The sequence below is a fragment of the Caloenas nicobarica genome, chromosome 1, assembly GCF_036013445.1.
Source record: "Caloenas nicobarica isolate bCalNic1 chromosome 1, bCalNic1.hap1, whole genome shotgun sequence".
Classification (NCBI taxonomy): domain Eukaryota; kingdom Metazoa; phylum Chordata; class Aves; order Columbiformes; family Columbidae; genus Caloenas; species Caloenas nicobarica.
In genome coordinates this window covers 78,302,111-78,320,985 of record NC_088245.1, presented here as the reverse complement: position 1 = coordinate 78,320,985, position 18,875 = coordinate 78,302,111, and the positions used below count along the sequence as shown (strand labels likewise).

The 18,875-nt window shown below is 39.5% G+C and overlaps 1 protein-coding gene across 1 annotated transcript in view; it reads left to right on the top strand.

Annotated features, from left to right (window-relative positions):
• RASSF8 (Ras association domain family member 8) overlaps positions 1-18,875 on the top strand; it is a 93,462-nt gene that overhangs the window by 59,585 nt on the left and 15,002 nt on the right. The window contains exon 3 of the mRNA XM_065656556.1: positions 10,782-10,977. Within this exon, the coding sequence (XP_065512628.1) occupies positions 10,860-10,977 (118 nt within the window). The 5' untranslated portion in view covers positions 10,782-10,859. The remainder of the gene's footprint in view (positions 1-10,781; positions 10,978-18,875) is intronic.

Below are 18,875 nucleotides of genomic sequence, written 5' to 3'. Positions count from 1 at the left end.
TGAAGAGTTCTCTTCTGAGTCATTTTATGAATGCCATACGTGATCTTTGTAAGACTGCTTCCCAAGGGCAATTGTGTTTATAGTGATGTTACTTATCTCTACACTTCTTGCCCCTCCCAGTGAGTTTTGGACTTCAAGTGAGTTTTAGCCAAATTAAAAGAGAATTAGTGGTTTAGAAAGTATGAAGTTTGTAACAGTTTCCCTAAAATTATCAGCTGAAGAGAGCAGAGATACCGTATGTATATTCACCTCCTGTAGTAGTATTGCAGTTCCACATCCATTTTAAGACAGTGTGGCCAGTGGCCAAAGCAATGTAGACTAGGCGTGAAGCTGGCTGTAGCACCACCACTGCACTGAGAGCAGGGCTAGGGGAATTAAGTAATGCAGTTAGAGTATTTTAGTCCATAAGCTATAGCCGTGTGTTATGATTACCTCAGATTTTGCTCTAATAAATAAAATTACCCAAACTTATAATTGTCTAGGGAGGGGGAATACTTAAGTGATCCAGCTGAGTCCTATAAATAGACAACAGAAGAAGCAAAAAAGTTCTTTTGTGCTTGGGGAAATATGGAAGTAAGTTTAGCCAAGTGTAACTTTTAGAAAGGGATGGGTTTTCTTGACTCATTTCTCTTACTTGCCTTAATGGTTTAAAGACTCCCTGTAGAGAAATATGTTCTGTTCTGTCTTGCAGACTTTCCTAGGTTGCTAGGAGAGTAACTTGAAATTTCATAGATAATATTTAATGAATAATGTAGCCAATCTCTGAATAAAGCTTTGAGATTATAATTTTTTTAAAGTTGCTGTTGATAAGTTGATAGTGCCTCACCTTATTTCTGTTTCAGGAATTTAATTACAGTAAAATTTCAGTAGTCATGTAATACCATAGCTTTAGACCATATGCTTCTAAAACTTCAGCTAATTCAAATCTAAGTAGATATTTCAGTTGTAAAATATGTTTTATTTCCTGTATCCTTGAATGCAAGTATGGAAGTGGAGAAATGGGCTCGTTTACATGCAACTTTCCCAAAAATATAGCGGAAGGAGGTGTTGTGTTTTGGCCCATACCTTGAAACACGGGAAGTGTAATTAGGTTTTTGTATGTTTTTTCTGAGCTTAATGAAATTTGCCCTTGGTTCACATTCGGAGTCCAAGAAACACCTCACTTTGACAGCTGTGACTCAGTGTGGCTGTAGTCAAATGACAGAGCACAGCAAATGTTGCACGTGGGTTTGACTGAAGTGTAAAGAACAGATTTGGCCTTATAAAATGAAGAGTTAAGCCAGTTCTTGCCAAAACAGAGCAGATGGCCTCATTGCCTTTAGTGTAAATATTAGCAATTGCACACAAATGTCTTCAAGCAATCCCTCAACTGGCTGTAAATGTTTGCAGAGGGAAATGTGAATGGGTAGAGCTGTGTCTTCCTTGAAATCAGCTGAGAGAGTGACCTATTTTTCTCTCCTTTGAAGCTAGGGCATTTAGAGGTGGAAGGCAACTTTGAAGTAACCTGTGTGTATTGAACTTTCATATAAATATTTCTCCCGCGATGAAATAGCTTGCTTATTCCTCTGCTCTGTGTGTTTTCTTTCATTCCCACACAGCATTTAGACTACATTAGAGATGTATAAATGTGACGCCCACTTAATGTTGCTGTTATTAATAAAGTTGTGGTTGCTGTTTTCTGAAATGTGCTATATATTTGATACTAATGAAGAACAAATACAGGGCTTTGGAAGATATTGCAGTGTAGTAAATTTATGCCTGTTGAGTTGAGATGATGAATGAGATGTTTACTTATTGCATGTGACTCTCTTGAGCTGTTTGTCACAGAATTTATATGTGGTGCAGCCTCCTTTGCTAACGTATCTGGAAAAGGATATTCATCTGCCACAGACTAAAATGCATCCCAGATCCCCGCTGATAACTGTCTTAAGCTCTGCCGCACTGCTACCAACAGTCCAACCCTTTCTAGAACTGTGGTGAGCAGTGAGGCTTTCTAGGATGGGTCCATTCAGTCCTGCCTCTCTAGCAGGATTGTGATGTTTGATATTGACAATTTTGTTAGTAGCTGGGATACAGAGTGAGGAAACTGTATGAAGTTCAATAAGGGCAAGTATCGGATTTTGCACCTTGGTCACAGCACCACTAGATACAGACTGGGGAATGAGAGATGCTGGAAAGCAGCTCTGCAGAGAGGGATCTAGGAGTTCTGGTCGAAGGAAAGTTGATTATGAGCCAACAGTGTCCCTGGCAGCCAAGAGGGCCAACCGTGTCCTGGGTGCATCCAGCACAGCATGGCCAGCCGGGCAGGGAGGTGACTGTCCCGCTCTGCTCTGCACTGGTGCGGCCTCACCTGGAGCGCTGTGGGCAGTTCTGGGCGCCACAGGATAAAAAGGATATAAAGCTACTGGAGAGTGTCCAGAAGAGGGCTATGAAGTTGGTGAAGGGTTTGGAGGGGAAGCCGTATGAGGAGCAGCTAAAGTCATTTGGTTTGTTCAGCCTGGAGAAGAGGAGACTGAGGGGAGACCTCATCACCAGTCTACAGCTTTCTCATAAGGGGAGGAGGAGGGGCAGGCGCTGAGCTCTTCTGTCTGGTGACCAATGACAGAACCCGAGGGAATGTCAGGAAGATGTGCCAGGGGAGGTTTAGGTTGGACATTAGGAAAAGGTTCTTCATGCAGAGGGTGGTGGAGCACTGGAACAGGCTCCCCAGGGAGGTGTCACGGCCCCAGGCCTGACAGTGTTCAAGAAGAGACTGGACAAGGCCCTCAGACACATGGTGTGAACTGTGGGGTTGTCCTGTGCAGGGACAGGAGTTGGACTCACAGATCCTGTGAGTCCCTTCCAGCTCAGGACATTCTGTTGTTCTGTGAAAACTGCCTGCAGATAATTCAGTCCTAATCTTGAAACAGATTCAAGGTTGGGTTTTAGTGATTAAGCCTGCTTGAACTGGATTCAGACTTTTATCAAAATAAATCCTATCTCAAGAGCTGAAAGTAATTGCTGCATTGAATATTGTTTTGATTTGCTGGAATATATCCTAAATATGATACTTTTAACTCAAGTTTTAAACTTCTGCTTTGGAATTGTCTGACTGAAATCTAGTTAGTAGAAGCAAGGATCATTGAGTCTCTCTGACTTGAGTGCTGTCACCATCTCCAAAATGTCGTTGGGTTTTTGTACCTCAAATCTATGTGGAGTTCAGATGTTTTTTATATCTGATCTTAAAGGAGCATATTAATTAGAGTTGTTGTTCCTGTTGAATCGATTCAAGTGTGAGGGTGTGAAACTTACCGTTAAAAATGCAAGGTTATGTTCTTAACAGTGACCAAATAAAAAGAAACTTTAAAAAGCCATGTGTTTCATTAGCTCACCTGTTGGTTTGTTTTCTTTCTAACATTTTGTGGTGATTTGAAAATATTCTGGAACACAGCTGGGTCAAGCCTTGTGGCTTCAAAATTGTGGGCCAAGGTACAAAGTGTTACAGACTGTGGGCTTTGAAAGCATTAGCCCTTCAGCCATCAATATATGTTCATGACAGCAGGGTGGAACTTAGTTTTCTGTAAAAACATGTATTTTAGACAAAATCTGTGATCATGAAGCTTTATAGCTACCTCATCTCCTCTATTACAGCTCCCAAGCTGGTGAATCCTGTTTTGTGCTGCAGTTAAATCATTGCTAAGTGGGATGTTGGATTCCTTCAGTTTGTTTACTTGTAATCATGAGCCAGCCTAATGAAGCAAACTGCTGATAGTGGAGGAAGAGCACTGATGCCCTATTAATGAATTTGGGGATGATCTTGGTATACGGATGTGGCCTTCAGCTTGCTTGGTTAAGGTCAGCAGGGGCAGTAAAGACTTGGATTCAGCCTCTACCTCTTTTACTGACTGGGCGGAAAAAAAGGGGCAGGAGGGGAAGAAACAGGTTGTGCTGAGGCCTTTGAGATGTCATTTGTTTCTGTGTATCTGAAAAGGAAATAAATTACATATTAGACAAAGATGGCTTGGAATGGCAGACAATGAAAAATCAAGAGATGCAAGAGTTGAGGTTAGAACATTGTTGGGGAAGAAGATGCCCTGAATGCAAACACTTCCTGAAGTCAGAGATTAGACTGACAACTAAAATGAAATACTGAAGTTATTTTCAAGGTGGAGTTTTTTTTAAATTTCAACTAATAACTTACTTGATAGAAGCCATTACTAAAATTTATCTTTAAAAGAGACGGCAAAAGGTGTGGATGAATCTTTTGCTGTCTCTTTACTCCTCCAGCCCCAAAGGAAAACAGGTTAATAATTCTTTCTGGCCAGTTCTAACAAAGAGAAGAAAGACTTCCAATGTGATTTTTCTGTGCTGTAAAGATTGTAGCTCAAAGGGAGGTGAGGTATGTTCTGTAATTGAGACAAACGTATACTGTAGCATCCCCTGCTTCAAAACAATGTTTCTTTTCCTCATTTTTCCCCACCATGTTGTTAACTGCATTGCGCCAAGAGAAACTGCAAAGCAAGCAACAACTCCTGGACTAGACAGTTGAGGGTTCTTGGATGCAAGTCAACTAGTAATTTATCTGGGAAACTGTGATTTTTGGGACTTCTGGGGAATTCTAGGTTATCTGGAGGCAAGATTTCCAGTAGCCATTGTTGCTAGAAACATCCTCTTGTAGTTTAGAGCTTATACAAACTCACGTGTTGGTGCTGTCCTGTCCTGCCACAGGTACTGCGCGCATATATATATATATATATATATATATATATATATATATATATATATATATATATATATATATATATATATATATATATATATATATATATATATGTAAAATATATATAGCTTGTGTGTGTCTTGGATAGCTATTGTAGCATCTGGATTTTGGCCTGTTTCATATAGACATGCATTAGACCATCTTTCGGCCAGTCTCCTGTGAAGAAAATTCATTGCTGCTTACACTCTCAGCCTTGTTCTCAACACTGTCATCTGCAGGGTTGTGGGACCTCTGGTTTGCTTGCTTTAAGCAGTGCTTATTACCTCTGAGCATTCTTCTGGAATAGTAAAAGAATAACAGTCTACAAGAGGAAATCACTTAATCTCACTAAAAAAATTGGATGCCACCTCTGTATAAACACTTTCTTTTCAAAGAAAATCATACACTGATTTCAAACCCATGACCTGTTCCTTTCTAATACATTTTGCGTGCAGAAGATTTTGACTTGAACCTGCTATGAAAGGTTTTTGCGTATTTATTGATGGGAAGCACCCTATCTCATAGGATATTTCTCCTTCATCAATCCAAGGGAGGAGGCTTTTTGGTGAATAGTAGTTAGCCTGTTTCCAGTAGAAAATTCTGTATTTGCAGTCAACTTCATCGGGAAAAACGTTGTTTGCTTTATACCAGGATTCCTATGGTAGGGAGAATCTGCCGAATACCCCACTGCTCATGGGAGGGTACTATCACACTCTTCTGGATGGTTTATAAGCTCTTTCTGGGTAGCTGAACTGGCTTATTTGTACTTGAGGTGTCTTTGTTATTTGGTGGGGTTTTTTTGTTTGTTTTCTTTTTTCAGTCAAGCCTTGCTTGCCCTAACTAACTATTCTTATTAACAGTTTCCAACCTGGGTGGAACAAGCTGCCTCCTTGTCCAGAGCCTTATCTGGTATCATAATAGAGAAAGGCAAGGAGCACGACTTGGCCATAGTGCATAGACAATGAGAAATAAAGGGGAAGTGCCAAACTCTAGATGAAGTTTGTTTATAGCTAATTATGAATGAAAGTATGCTCACTTTAAAGTATACTGAACAGAATGACGACTATTTGTTGGGAGAACAGAAAGTAACTGAAGTGGTTGGTCAAAATTCTGCAGTTGGCTTCAGCTGCAACAAAATTTTAGCTTGGATTTGAGGTGCACGCTGCTTTTGGATGATGTAAGCCTTCTAAAGATTAGAAATGAGGTGAAATCAACATCTTAATTTTAGCTCTCAGGGTTTCTCATACTTAACACTTATGTCAAGGATAGATAGGTTTTGCAAACATCTGCTTGGAATATCTCTTTTGCTTAAACACAAGAAAAGTCCTTTGTACTTTGTTAGTTCTGTGAAATTGCAGACTTTTTATAGTTTGTAAACTAGCTGCGAAAAGGTAGCCAAATAGTAGCATATATATCTATATATAGATAGCATATATACAGACGTATATATATCTGGATATTTCTTTACACTTAAAAACTGAACAAGTGTCTCAGAGTAAGGTATTATCAGTCAATTAGGATAAAATAATAATTTAGGGAAAATCTCGTTAGTGCATGGCAAACAATCTAATTGAGGAGGCTTCAGGCAAGGTAGTAGAGAACAGAAAGCACATGAGAGCTGGGGGTACGAAGTAGCTGAGGGATGTCACCTTTCAGGTGCTTGGTTCCAAGCAGAAATACCTGCCACTATGGAGTTGATCACTGAGGGGAAGCTGTGATTAGAGACATGCTTTGGCCTGTGTGCCTCTCCTCAGTAAATTAGCTTTGCATTCATATTCCCAGTTGTTGCTAAAATAAGTTATGCGTAAGGTGAACTGGTTTTGAACTTAAGGGCATTGTGAAACTTTGAGTGAGTTTTTTTTTCTGTGACCCTTTTCATTGGCTTCAGAGAGAAATTTCTTTGGTATTGGAGGTAAGGGTTATTTTGCCTTTTGTATTGCAAAAGAATGATGTGCATTTTGGACACAAACATCAGGTTGAAAAACGTATTTGGGGCTGTCAGAATGGTCCTAAGTGGAAAGGCAAAGAAGCTATTAATGGTGCATGAGTTAACCGTCAGCAAATAAAGAATGGAGTACATATGAAGGAAAACAAACTGCTAATAAAAAGGTGTTACAGAGTTATAACTGGGAAATGGAGATAGACATATGGCCAAAAGATATTTCTGGTTTTCAGACCTCTCTTTAATCTCTACTGCATAATCCTAGAAACCAAACCCATCCTAGATTAATTTTTTTGAATTTGTGATGGATTAGCTTCACTTAAAGTATAATGAGACACAGTGTTTTCAGCACATAGATATTACATTTCTGATGTCTGTGTGTTCTGGTTTTAGTGGCAGGTCCCTGAAAGAATCCCATTACCACTTGTGGGGCATGTAGTCCTTTAATTGAGCCCTGCATATTGGTCTGACGAAAGCACATACCACAGGCTGCTTTGTTGTTTTGCTGTTGCTATTTAGTCTATTAAAACTATTTGCCCTGTAAGAAATGAATGGGAATATTTACCCTGAGCTCAGGCTGTTTCAGTGACACTTTGTTCGGATCATTTGCCACTTTGGTGAATGTTGTTTTCAAAATTGGAAGTGTCAGCAGATACGTCATTATCAAATAATGCCTCTCTTAGGTTTTTTTTCCTTTTTTTTTTTTAGTTTTTTTTTAATATATATGGTAGGAAAACAGATGACCAAAACTGATCTGCACTGAACACAAGACTGTACACTGAGCGCTGACTGGGGGGGGAAAAATGCACTTGCTGGCTTGCTAAATTGAGATAATACTTTGGATGTTGACAGACAGAAAAACAATTAGAGCTGTCGGATGCTTTGCTGACATGTGCGTTGTCACATGGAGAGATGGCTTGTTTTGCACCAGTAATCTGAACTGTTCAACTCTCAGCAAGATATTAAGTTAATTAATTAAGTCCTTATGGCTGGGCTTGGAATGCGAGTTCTGTTTATTTGTGAAGACAACTGGTCCAGGAATAAACAAAAGAGGTCACTGGTGGGGCCTGTTAGGTGTTTTCTCGGTCGCTGTTATATTGCAGGCTAGTAAAAGACTTTCTTCCGCTTAGTTTATTGGCACATTAAAGCAGTGTTACCTGACTGAAGTTTCTCTATTGGTGTACTGTTAATACTTGTGTGGATAGCAGTTTTCTTTGAAGTATGTCACTTTATGTGAGAAAATGTTTATTTAAACTCTTTGACCTCTTTGGGTTTGCAGGTACTTATGTCTCAAAAGACTCTGTCTGTATACACTGGTATTCTTAAACACTGTCACTTTATTGTTGATTAATTATACAAGCATATTTGAAATTCATTTTTTTCTTACATATTTGGACTTACTAGTGTTTCTTTTGTTTTCTAAATGGATGCATCTGGACAGGGGTTTAGGGGTATGTGCTGGCCTGACTTTACTGTTTCTCCACTAAAGCTTGTCCTATCAATGTGGGGTGACCACTCTGGGCTTTGAGGTGTACTGCTGCTGGCTGCCATGGCTTGTCAGGTGAAGATCACTGTCTTCTGGGTCTTGTGTCAATATTTTTCAGCTGCTGAATGAAGTTGTGCTGGTTTGACTGAAAATGCATTAATTTTCTTCATGCAGTTAGAAACTTTTCTTTTTCATAGCTAGCATGCTCAATATTTGGACTTTTTTTGAGAACAAGAGATAACACCCCGGGACAGAGTTAATGTTTTTAATTGCTCTGGTCTGAGAGCCAAGGACACTCTGAGTGCTCTGGCCACAGGTGTGAGGCAGTGAGGAAGGGGGGCATGGATGGGGCAGAGCTTGACTGACAGCCAGACCAATCCATGAAAGTATTCCATCGCATCAGCGTCATGCTTCATAGTTAAGGAGTCAGAGCCTTCCAGTTTGCTCTTCCACTCGCTCTTGCTTGCTCTAGGGCACAGCCGAGGGAGTTTTTGTTTGGGACGTTTAGTTCAGCCTTTTGCCGTTTTGCAGAGGCCTTTGGGCCTTTCTGCCTTTTTCCTCTTTCTTGTCTCTTTGGGATCAGCTGTTGGGACTAGGTTGCTTCCTGGGACTGGCTGCTCGGTGTGGATGGAATTCATTGAGGAATTGCCTTGAGTATCTTTTATTTCTATTCTACATATATATATTTACTAGTAGTGTATTATTATTTTATTATTTTATTAAACTGTGTTCATCTCAGTCTGAGTTTCTCCCTTCCCTTTTGATTCTCTCCCTTGTTGGGGCAGGGGGGCGAGGGTGTGAGTGAGCGGCTATTGTGGTTGTATTGCTAGCTCGGGTTAAACCATGACAGAAGTATTTAGTTGTAGAGGGGAAATCATCTTTCCATTGTAGCGTGAGAGCTGCACTAGAGTATCTTTCTGATAGAGGGATGTTCAGCAGGAAAAAGCAGCGCTGATTAGACTGTAAAACATGAACTGTACTAAATATTTGCTTCCGAAGGTTTCCCTGCATCGTTTCTGTCTCCACGTGCAGTTCTGTTAAATCCATCAGCATCATCAGATTCTATATTTCTTGTGTAATCGTAGCCTGTCTTTAGTAGTCTCTTCTAAATAACTTTCAGATTTCTTTTACTCTATTCCTGTGATAGCCATTTTCCTGGTATTAATTCTTAAAAAATATTGTCTTTAGTTTTATGACTTTATCCATATTGGATTACCTGAATACCTGAGCTTCCTTTATTGTATCAACATGGTTTATTTTTTCTCTATCTGCTTAAATAATCCAGTGCTCTCATTAGTTTTTGGTTTGGGGCAGGAGGGAGGGTGTATGTTTCATTTTGAGTGTGGTGTGTGTTTTAAGAAAAATCACCCTTATTGATGGTTTGGGTTTTGTTTTGGGGCTAGGGTGGGGTGTGTTTGTTTTTGAGACAGTTCTTCTTGGAGTTGTTACTCAGAAATTTTTGAAATTCAACATCTCAACATTTCCAGCTAGAAATTAACTCTCGTAAGCCCTGGTGGGAGTGGATTTCTTTATGCAGAAGAAAAGCAGCTTCTACAAAAGCTGAGCCCATAGCAAAACCACTAGAGTTCAGATCAGTAATTAATCTAGAAGTTAACACTAGATAAACCTTGAGTAGCTTGACTGTCAGTAACAAGACAGCAGAGGGCAGATGGCTGATTGCTAAATCCTAACCCAAAGTTTCTAACTTTATTTCTGTGCTTCGAAGTTTTTCTGGCGTTTGAGTGCAGAAAGAGATTTTTGGACTCACAGGATTTTTTTTCTGTTTCAGAAAAAAGCAACCCTCTGAACATTTTTTCCATTTACAAACTTTGGGAATTTCCTTTTTTAAAATGGGATTGGGAGCTAGTACACCATACTAGCTGGTATGACTTTGGTGTTATTTCAGCAAAGGCAGCAGAACCCTTTGCTTTTTGGTTTAGTTGCATTGCAGTGCCTATGTTAAAACCTAGGATAACACTTCAGCCAAAGTCTGCTTTTTTACAGAACCAGCACAGTGTTGACAGGGGTTAAACCACCTCTATGACACTTCCCCTTATGCGTCTCCTTGTTTTAGAGAAAGAAAGACTGTTAACTTTCCTTTCTGGGTTTTCCAGTGTTGGTACTAAACACACAGGTTTGTTTGGACCAGGAACCTTTGACTGCTTCCATATGGAGAGCAAGGCTGGGCTCCGATGGATGCTGTAGTTAAAGATGTTTCCCCATTGTCTTGTTACACCACCAGCTGCTAGGAATTACTGAAGAAACACTGGAAATACCTATTTGAGTACCTTGAGACATCCAGGCAGTATATAGAGGAAGAGGGCACCTGTTACTGGAAACTGTTATGAGTTCATTCCGGAGTTATTTATTTAATGATCCTTCTTTTGTTGCTTTTTTGTAATAACTTCGTATATTTTAGGAAATAAACTGTCATGAAACTTCTGGTACGTCTACAGAATGGGTAGACATTGCTAAAGCAAGGGATGTTTGATTCCTGTTACTACTTTTAAAGAGGCTGTGTTGCCTCTTCTGCCCAATAGATGTTAAGGTGAATTTGTTAGCTTTTAAAATTGGTAATGCTTCACTATATAAACACCAGGATTTTTCTCTTCTAGCTGCTGAGAGAAGCCTGCTGCATTATCTCTGCTATAGCTGCAAGTATGACTTGACTGATTTGCATTCATGGCTCTTGGATGACCTGGTGGACCATGGAGCTCAAAGTATGGGTGGATGGAGTCCAGAGAATTGTGTGTGGAGTCACCGAAGTCACAACATGCCAGGAAGTGGTAATAGCCCTTGCTCAGGCTATTGGTAAGTAACTCTGTCAGCTAGATGTTTCGAAACTGGGGTGAAGCTTTTTTATGAAGCTGAACTGTGGGGAGGTGGGGTTTCACTGAGAATCAGTGGAACAGGAATATATAATGCACACCAGGGTAACCTTGCAGTGTAAACTTGTAGCCTTTGATTTTTTTAACCTGCTAGAGAGAGATTAAAAAGAAATACTTTGAAATCTATAAACTTTCATCTAGGTCAGTTTTATTGACTAAATAATTATATGATGCCATATGTTTGAGTACCAAAGAAATATAAAAGCAGTGCAAAATAATTTGTTGGCTTTCACAAGCTAATTATGTTTATTGAAATTATACACATTGTAAGTTTCTCTGGCTATATTTAGAATAGTATAGAACAATAAAATAGATCCTTCAAGTTCTCCTCTTACTCCTGCACTCCACATAACTCGGTACTAATGAAAAGGTAACTTGAAGTCTGTTCAATGTTAACTATTCGCTGAACAGTTTAGTGGGGGGAAAAAAAAAGCACCTTTTGGGCTCCACTACAAGAAAGATCATTCCTTCAGTCTTGTCAGATCTTTCTCAGTGATTGAGAACATCCTGAATAAGCCTCAGGTTCATCCCTCCAGTGCTTCCTATGCTGAATCTTATTCTTTGCTAAAATTTTAGAATTGCCTTTACATACTATTTAAATTTAGGCATTAAAACCTGTGTCTTAACCTAAAATTAAATTTATAATTTAAGGACTAGCTTTGGCGTGCGTTGGTATTCTGATAATTTTGCGAGATTGTATTAGCAGTCTGACTTGATTGCAAAATAATAATTTTCTAGTAAATAGGTATTCTCTACCTATATGCATCAAACACCTTTTAAAGTTTCATTTTAAAATTGTAGGAAGTCAGTCAGTATGTCTCTCAAATCCTGTATTCAATGGTTAACTGATAAGTGTACTTTTACTGTTTGTGTTAGTTACAGCTTTTCATTTAGTGCTAATTGATCTATGAATTGCTTGCATCCATATCTCATTTTCTGCCTGCAGGTTTTTTTAAGGCATAATTATGCTAGCATGATTACTCCCTAGTGGTGATTAAGAACTGCTACATATTTAGAAAAAAAAAAATAAACTGGTTGTGATACACTTTGGTTCTTTGCTCTCAATATCGCTTTCATCCTGTTTTCTTTGCCGCCTCCTGCAAAACAAAAATGTCAGACTCCCAGTTCTAGACAATAATTTCATGTTCTCCTGTGTAATTTCTCTTTGTTTTTTCTGTATACTGAGTTATTAGCCTGAACTCTGAAAAGACTCCAGCAGTCTTGAAATGCACACAGGGTTTTGTCAAGTCAGCAGACTTCCTTTTCTGTAACACATCACCAGTTCATCTGGGACATGTGACTCTCGTTCCCTGTGGAGGTAAATTTCAGTTGCAACCAGAGCCAAATTAAGATAATCCTTTGGAAACTCCTTCCTGAGACAAATATCCTCTCTAGAAAACACCTAGAGTAATTGCACTCCAGTTTCTCACTGGGGCTGTTAGGACAATATTAAACACCATATAAATTACTCTTGCGTGTCTTTGGCAGATAGGGCTTTCCCAGCCCTCCTGTCAGGCCATTCATCAGAAAAACAACCATATGTCTGTTCCTTTGGTTTGGCTATAGGTACCAGCTTACCAGGAATATTTGTCCCTCGAATTTGAATGGAATCTATTAAAATGTATCCCTTCAGCTCCCACCTGACATTTGGTGGTGGAAAGTAGCCAGGCTTAGTTGGCTACTTTCTTGGTTGGCTCTGATCTTATTTTCCACTTTGCAGTCTGGCTCCTTCAGCAGTCACATAGCTTACTATTTTGTCTGTCTGTTGGTCTGTCTGCAAAGTTTTTGAGATGCTCCTTCTGGTTTATTGTGTCTTACAGCTCATTAGGTCCCCAACTTAAAAAAAAAAATATATATATATATAACACACATACTCTATGTACATACACACACCTCCCCCCACATATTTCACTGAGCCTGAAATATGAACTGCAAAAGGTATATTATTTGTGCTGAAGAACAGTATCTGAAATATCTGCAAATTAACTTTTTACAGCCATATGCACTAAAGAAAGCACCAGCCAATGATACTTGTATTAAGACATCCATAGTTCAAGAAGCTTCTCATGAACAAACTGAAGCTGCCTCTCTTCTAGAGATCTGAAAAGTAAAGCTTTACAATGTATTTCAAAAATAGGAAAGTCAAAATTATTATAGAATGGAGTGTGGTTGGAAGGCAACTCTGAACATCTTGTAGTCCAACTCTGCTATTCTAAGCAGAGTCAACTAGAGCAGGTTGCTCAGGACATGTGCAGCCACGTTTTGAATATCGCCAAGTATGGAGACTCTACCACCTCTCTGGGCCAGCTGTTCTGGTGCTCAGTCACCCTCGCAGTCAGACTTCTTTCCTCATGTTTAAATGGAATTTCTTGTATTTCAAGAAATTTCCTGTCACTTGCTGAAAGGCAGAGCCATGTCACCTGATCTCTTGCTGTGATAAGAGCAACAAAAAGGTTTCCATCTCTTTACTTTCCAACTCTCCCCTCACGTTGTGGAAATTCAGTAATAACTTCAGGATACAGAAGTTTTCGTGGTGTTGTGGTTTGTTTTTTTTTTTTCTTTCTTCGCCAGGTGCAAGGACAGGGAATTATGTTCTAGGGTTGTTATAACCAAATAAAAATAGCTGATCATGCTGGGCTGTGCCTCTGTGTAGGAGGTTCTGTGCCATACCCCAAGTGTAGCCCAATCCTTTTGGCAGTGGAGTTCTGTAACTTAATTTGCCTGGCGGATGCTCCTTGCCCTATTCCTTGCAAACTGGTATCTGCCAGTATTACTCTTTCAGTGGAAAGGCCTGTTTGTGTCTCTTCCATTGAGGCTATACTCCAGATGGATAACATTTGTGTAAACTGTTCTTGTGTTATGGTCTCCTTCCCCTGTTGCCCCTCTCTTGATCATAGAGGAATAGGAAACTATTCTCCTCCAAGTTTCTGTACCAGCTAAGGGGGTTTTAATTTCCATTTGGCTTGAAGTTAGAGGGTTTGAATTAAATCTCAAACCTCATTCTTTAAAACAAAAAAGGAGAGTTGTCTCCTTTGGTGATCCCAGCAAAGCTTCTATCAATTGGGTATAATTTTGGATACCATAACTGATTGTGTCTCTAACTTAGAAGGAGTTAGAAATGCCTTAGCTGGAGGGAGGGTTGCTGGAATTCTGTTCAAGACAGACACAAAGCTATTGAGTTACAAGTTTCCAGAGAGTGAAATCACCTTCCACTGGGATACTGAAAAATACTTGAGATTACTTTTTGAGAGTTTTATTCAGGGCTGTGCCTTTTTTTTTTTTTTTTTTTTTAAACTCAAGCTGCTTGCAAATTACAAAGAAGAAGATTTGGCCTTTTCATACAAATAAGAGAAGTGATCATTTCGTCATGAGAAACTAAGCCCTCACCAAAATGTAAAAATATACCACAGCACACATTTTAAATGGTGAACCATGAGTCGTTTTAAAAATATTGTTGCCAGGAGAGATGAGCTAGATTTTATCACGTCCATCATTGTCTATTTTAAAAATGTACATTTGACAGCAAATACTGCCTGTTTTTCTGCTTCCACTAGCTTTTCTGTGCATTCTGTGACAATCATGCCAGAATGGCTTCATGTAAATGCTGCTTATTCATTTTGATTCCTCTTCTTAATTTGGGCAATTGGAAAACAAGGGGAAAAAAAGTCATGCTACTTTTCGACTATACATATGATGAGATGGTTGGTGAATCTAGTTAGAGGTCTGTTTTGCAAAGTAGTATATGGACTTACAGTCGAGTATGTGTGAGTATAGTGGCTCCTCTCAAAAAAATCATTGTAATACTGAGGGGAAAAACAGATGGTATGTACCCTAAAAGAAAGTGAGCTAATCTTTTAGCTAGTAGCTTAGGCAGATGTACTTTAACTACAGAAGATTTTTTTTTTTTACATTGGCTTTTACTGGTTGTTTTCCATTCAAATCTAAAAAATAATCTTCCAAGGGAATATAGCAATGGATAGCACAGTCACAAATATACTTGCCCTGTTTCTTCAGATGCGTTCTTTTCCCAGTTCTAGCCCCTGTGAGGATTTTTACTGTATTTGTTGTGATTTCTTTTCCCTCTGGAGACCAGAGTGCATCTTCTGTACTCAGAATGACACGTTCGTTTCCTAGAAAGAGAATATTTTAGCCTAGAGAAGCAAAGCTTGAATTTCTTACCAAAGTGCACTTTTGTTTTCTGCCTTCCCCATAATTTTCTGTGGCAAATAATTGAAATGGCGGACTTGCTTTAAATAGTGCTGTGGATTTTGACTTTCTGGCTTTAGCACAATATCGGGAGAATATGAGCAACACTTCACTGAACAAGAAGTACAGCTGTCTCTTTTTAAAGTTAAACAAATGCAGCTGTCAATTTTTTAATCACAGTTGAGTATTTTTCCTCAAAGATAAATGGGGTGTATTTATGAAAATAAAGCAGAGATTTGTTCATGCTGTTTTGAACATGCATTACAACATTGTAAGGCTCAGCCAGCATTGTATCTGGAAAAATCGCACCACTTTGTCGTTGTCTCTTCTTATGTTCGTCCCTTCCTCCAGATAATTTCTGCTAAATCAAGTGCCAGAGCTGACTGTCAGATGCTTTGAGAGAGAGAAAGGAGTCTGAGGTTGAATTGAATTGTAGCTTTGAGTCTGAAGAGGATTAGAAAAAGGGAACAATATTTGTTGTGTACAAACTAGAGTTTTTAAACATGGAATTAATAATGTAGTTTACTGCTAAGAAGCTGCTAAACTTTTGTTATTTTTGACCCCAAAATTTCATTCTCTGCTGCTTCAAATAGCAACATTAAAAGGGATAGGAAGTACAAGAAAGCTGCATGCTGTGGTGATTGCATGATGTGATCAAATAAACTTTATGGCTCAGAAATCTAGTGCCAGTCACCTTGCTGAAAGGTACAGTGGTTGGGTGGGATGTTTTGTAGCCACCTGTAATGACATGGGATGTCTAGCCTAGCGGTGGCACGTGCAGCTGAGACCTGGGCTGCTTGATCTGCTTTGACACATCTTGCTGTTTGAGTTTGGCCAAACTGCTCCTCCACATTGTTTTACCTATTTAGGAAATGGGCCTAAAATAAGCGCGGTACCGCAGGGTGCATAGGCGAAAGGCAGTTGGGAGGGTGAAATGACGAGAAACGCTCTGTTTTGTCAGGTTATGATAAAACTCTTGTATATCTTTTTTTTTTTTTTTTTTTTGAGTGAAAGGACAAACTTGAGTGAAAGTAACAAACTAAGATTTCAGTCCTGATAAAGATGTATGATCACACTGTAGCACAGCTGTACCTAGTGAATGAAGCAAACCTCCCTCACTGCCATTAGATTTGAGCCTGTCTTTCTCAGTGGGCATGTTTTCTTAGGACTGGACCCCTGGCCTGATTTTCATTGTTTTCTATGGTATGCATTGATGCATGTGCATAATATGGCATGAATTAAGAAATCTGAGTAACGCAAACACAAACCTCTATTTTAAAGGGGTTTTATTCTTAATCTTTCTTGAGTGTTTAATGAGTTCTCGTGTAGCTAGAATGGTATTTTTTTTTAATTACTATCGATGTTAACTTAAGTAGCACATAATAAATGAAATGTCAGCTTCATATTTCAAAGACATTGAGTTCAAATCATGCTGGGTTTATGAAAATCGCCAGCAATTACTTTTCTGTCAGTGCTGTTAAAGATTCAGGAGTTAATGCTGTTGTCCCTTTGGTAAGACAGAGCACTTTTTCCTGTCTGTTTCACAAGTTAAAGAGTTCTTACAATATTTTACCCATGTACAATTATTTTTTGTTTTATATTGCCTTGTTAAGGAAGAGAGCATCCTTTAGCCTAGGGCTGGAGGGCTACCTCTGGGAAACCAAGTGTGTCAGAAAGTTGTATCCAGGCTGGGGAGGGAGTGCATTTGTCAGTGCCCCCAGAGCTCTGAGAAGTCTGGGTTCAGCCGGAGCGTATGTTGGCATACCTGGCTTTACCTCCACAGAAACCTGCATGCAGAGGGATTGCAGTGTCCCACTATGAGCACCCCAACCACACAACAGTGCAATCAGATTTAGCTCAAGAACAAGACTAGTAGGGCTTCCTTTATAGTTTGGCTGTCTTAAAAACTTGCATGCAAGATAGTTGTCTTTTTTTCAGACTCTGTCCAGAGTGCCACCTTGTAGGGAAAGTGTTTGGCTCAGCTGCTGTGTGGCAGCAGAGGTGGTGAGATCCCTGGCAAAAGTGGGAGCTAGGAGTCTGCCTGGCAGGAAACTCCCTTGGCACCAAGTGAGCCTGGGGGTCTTGGGGAAAGAGGAGGAACTGGGAGCAATAGCGCATGACCTCTAGTGACAAAAGCCCACTCTGCTTCTGCCCACCCTGGCTCCTTCCTTAGGGAAGGGGAGGTACTCCCGTGTTGGAAGACTGGTCGTCTAGCCACCTTTCCCTAAAATAATATGAGACCAGGGCAATGACTCACCTGCTTGCACTGACTCCCTGCTGCAGGTCTTCTCTGTGAAGCACGGGAGACACAATGAAAAATTGGCTCTTACTTGGTGCTTGAAATAAACTTTCGTAGCCTGACTGGAAAGCTAAGGCACAGATAGTTTTTACCTGGTGTATCGTGCTACCTGCGTACAAAAAATGTAGTGCCTGTCCCTGAAATGCTTTGTGTGCAGAGGATGATACGCTTTTGGGAGGAAGGAAAGGGAGGAATCATTTATGTCCTGAAGAACAGTATTGATGACTTCTCAAGTTAGTCCTGTGAAAAGCATTGCATCAGAAACACTGTGACTGCTTCTTGTCTTCAGAAATTAGTTTGTACTTTTGGCAGCAGCAGTAGTCACTCATGTCTACTGTGTCAGCTGCAAATAGTGAAGCATATATAGAAGCTTAAAGTGAATAATAGTTATATGGGTCCTACTACCTTCATGGAGTGCAGTTTAAAAGTCTACCTCTTGAGAGTAAAAAAAAAAAAAAAAAGCTCAATTATCTCGTTCCTATATTTCATTAGTTTAATCACCATTCACTCTAATGGAATCTGTGTTTAAACTACCAAGTTACATCAGTCCCAAACTAAGACTACAACAGTTGGGCACATGATGTAGGCGCTCAGGTCTGGAGCTTGGCGTTGGGCTGTACAGCAGAGCAGTGGCTGTAGTTAACTCTTTAATGTCTCATTGATTAAGTAATAACTGGTGATATTAAAGCCAGGTTCAAACCACTCATGACGACTAGTTGCAGGCTATCAGTACATCAGTGTTCTGGAGTCCATATATTTCCTTTTCTTTTGATCTTTCTCACTTTTAATATAAAAGATTGTTTTGAAGATGTTCCTGTATTAATAAACATGTGATAAATTTGTATGCTTAAGTAGCTGTAGGTATAAACCTGTTAACATTGACACTGGCCTTTTGTGCAGATGCAGTGTGCTTTATATATGTATATATGTAAATGTATTCCTACTTCTGTTATAGCTTGTCATTTGCTGTCTTGCAAAACAGATACAAATTCTTGATTATTGTTTTGAGATGGTAATATTATATGGTCAGAGGGTCAGCACAGAATGTTATTGAGAAGTAGCTGGCCAGTGAATAGGGTGTAGAGGCTCTGTGCTTTCTCCAGCCCCTGAATTGCTGTTTTCTGAGGAGAGAACCATAGAACACAGCCACTGCTGGTGCTTGTTGGAGGCTCTCTGTTTTTTCTCTGCCATTCTCATTAGTATGAGGCTTTGATAGAAGTATTTTTGAGAAATAAAAAAGTGGAAGTGGTCCGATATGTTTTAGTCATACATGTTCTTAAAGACTGATTTCAGAAGTTGTGAGGGATCCATTAACA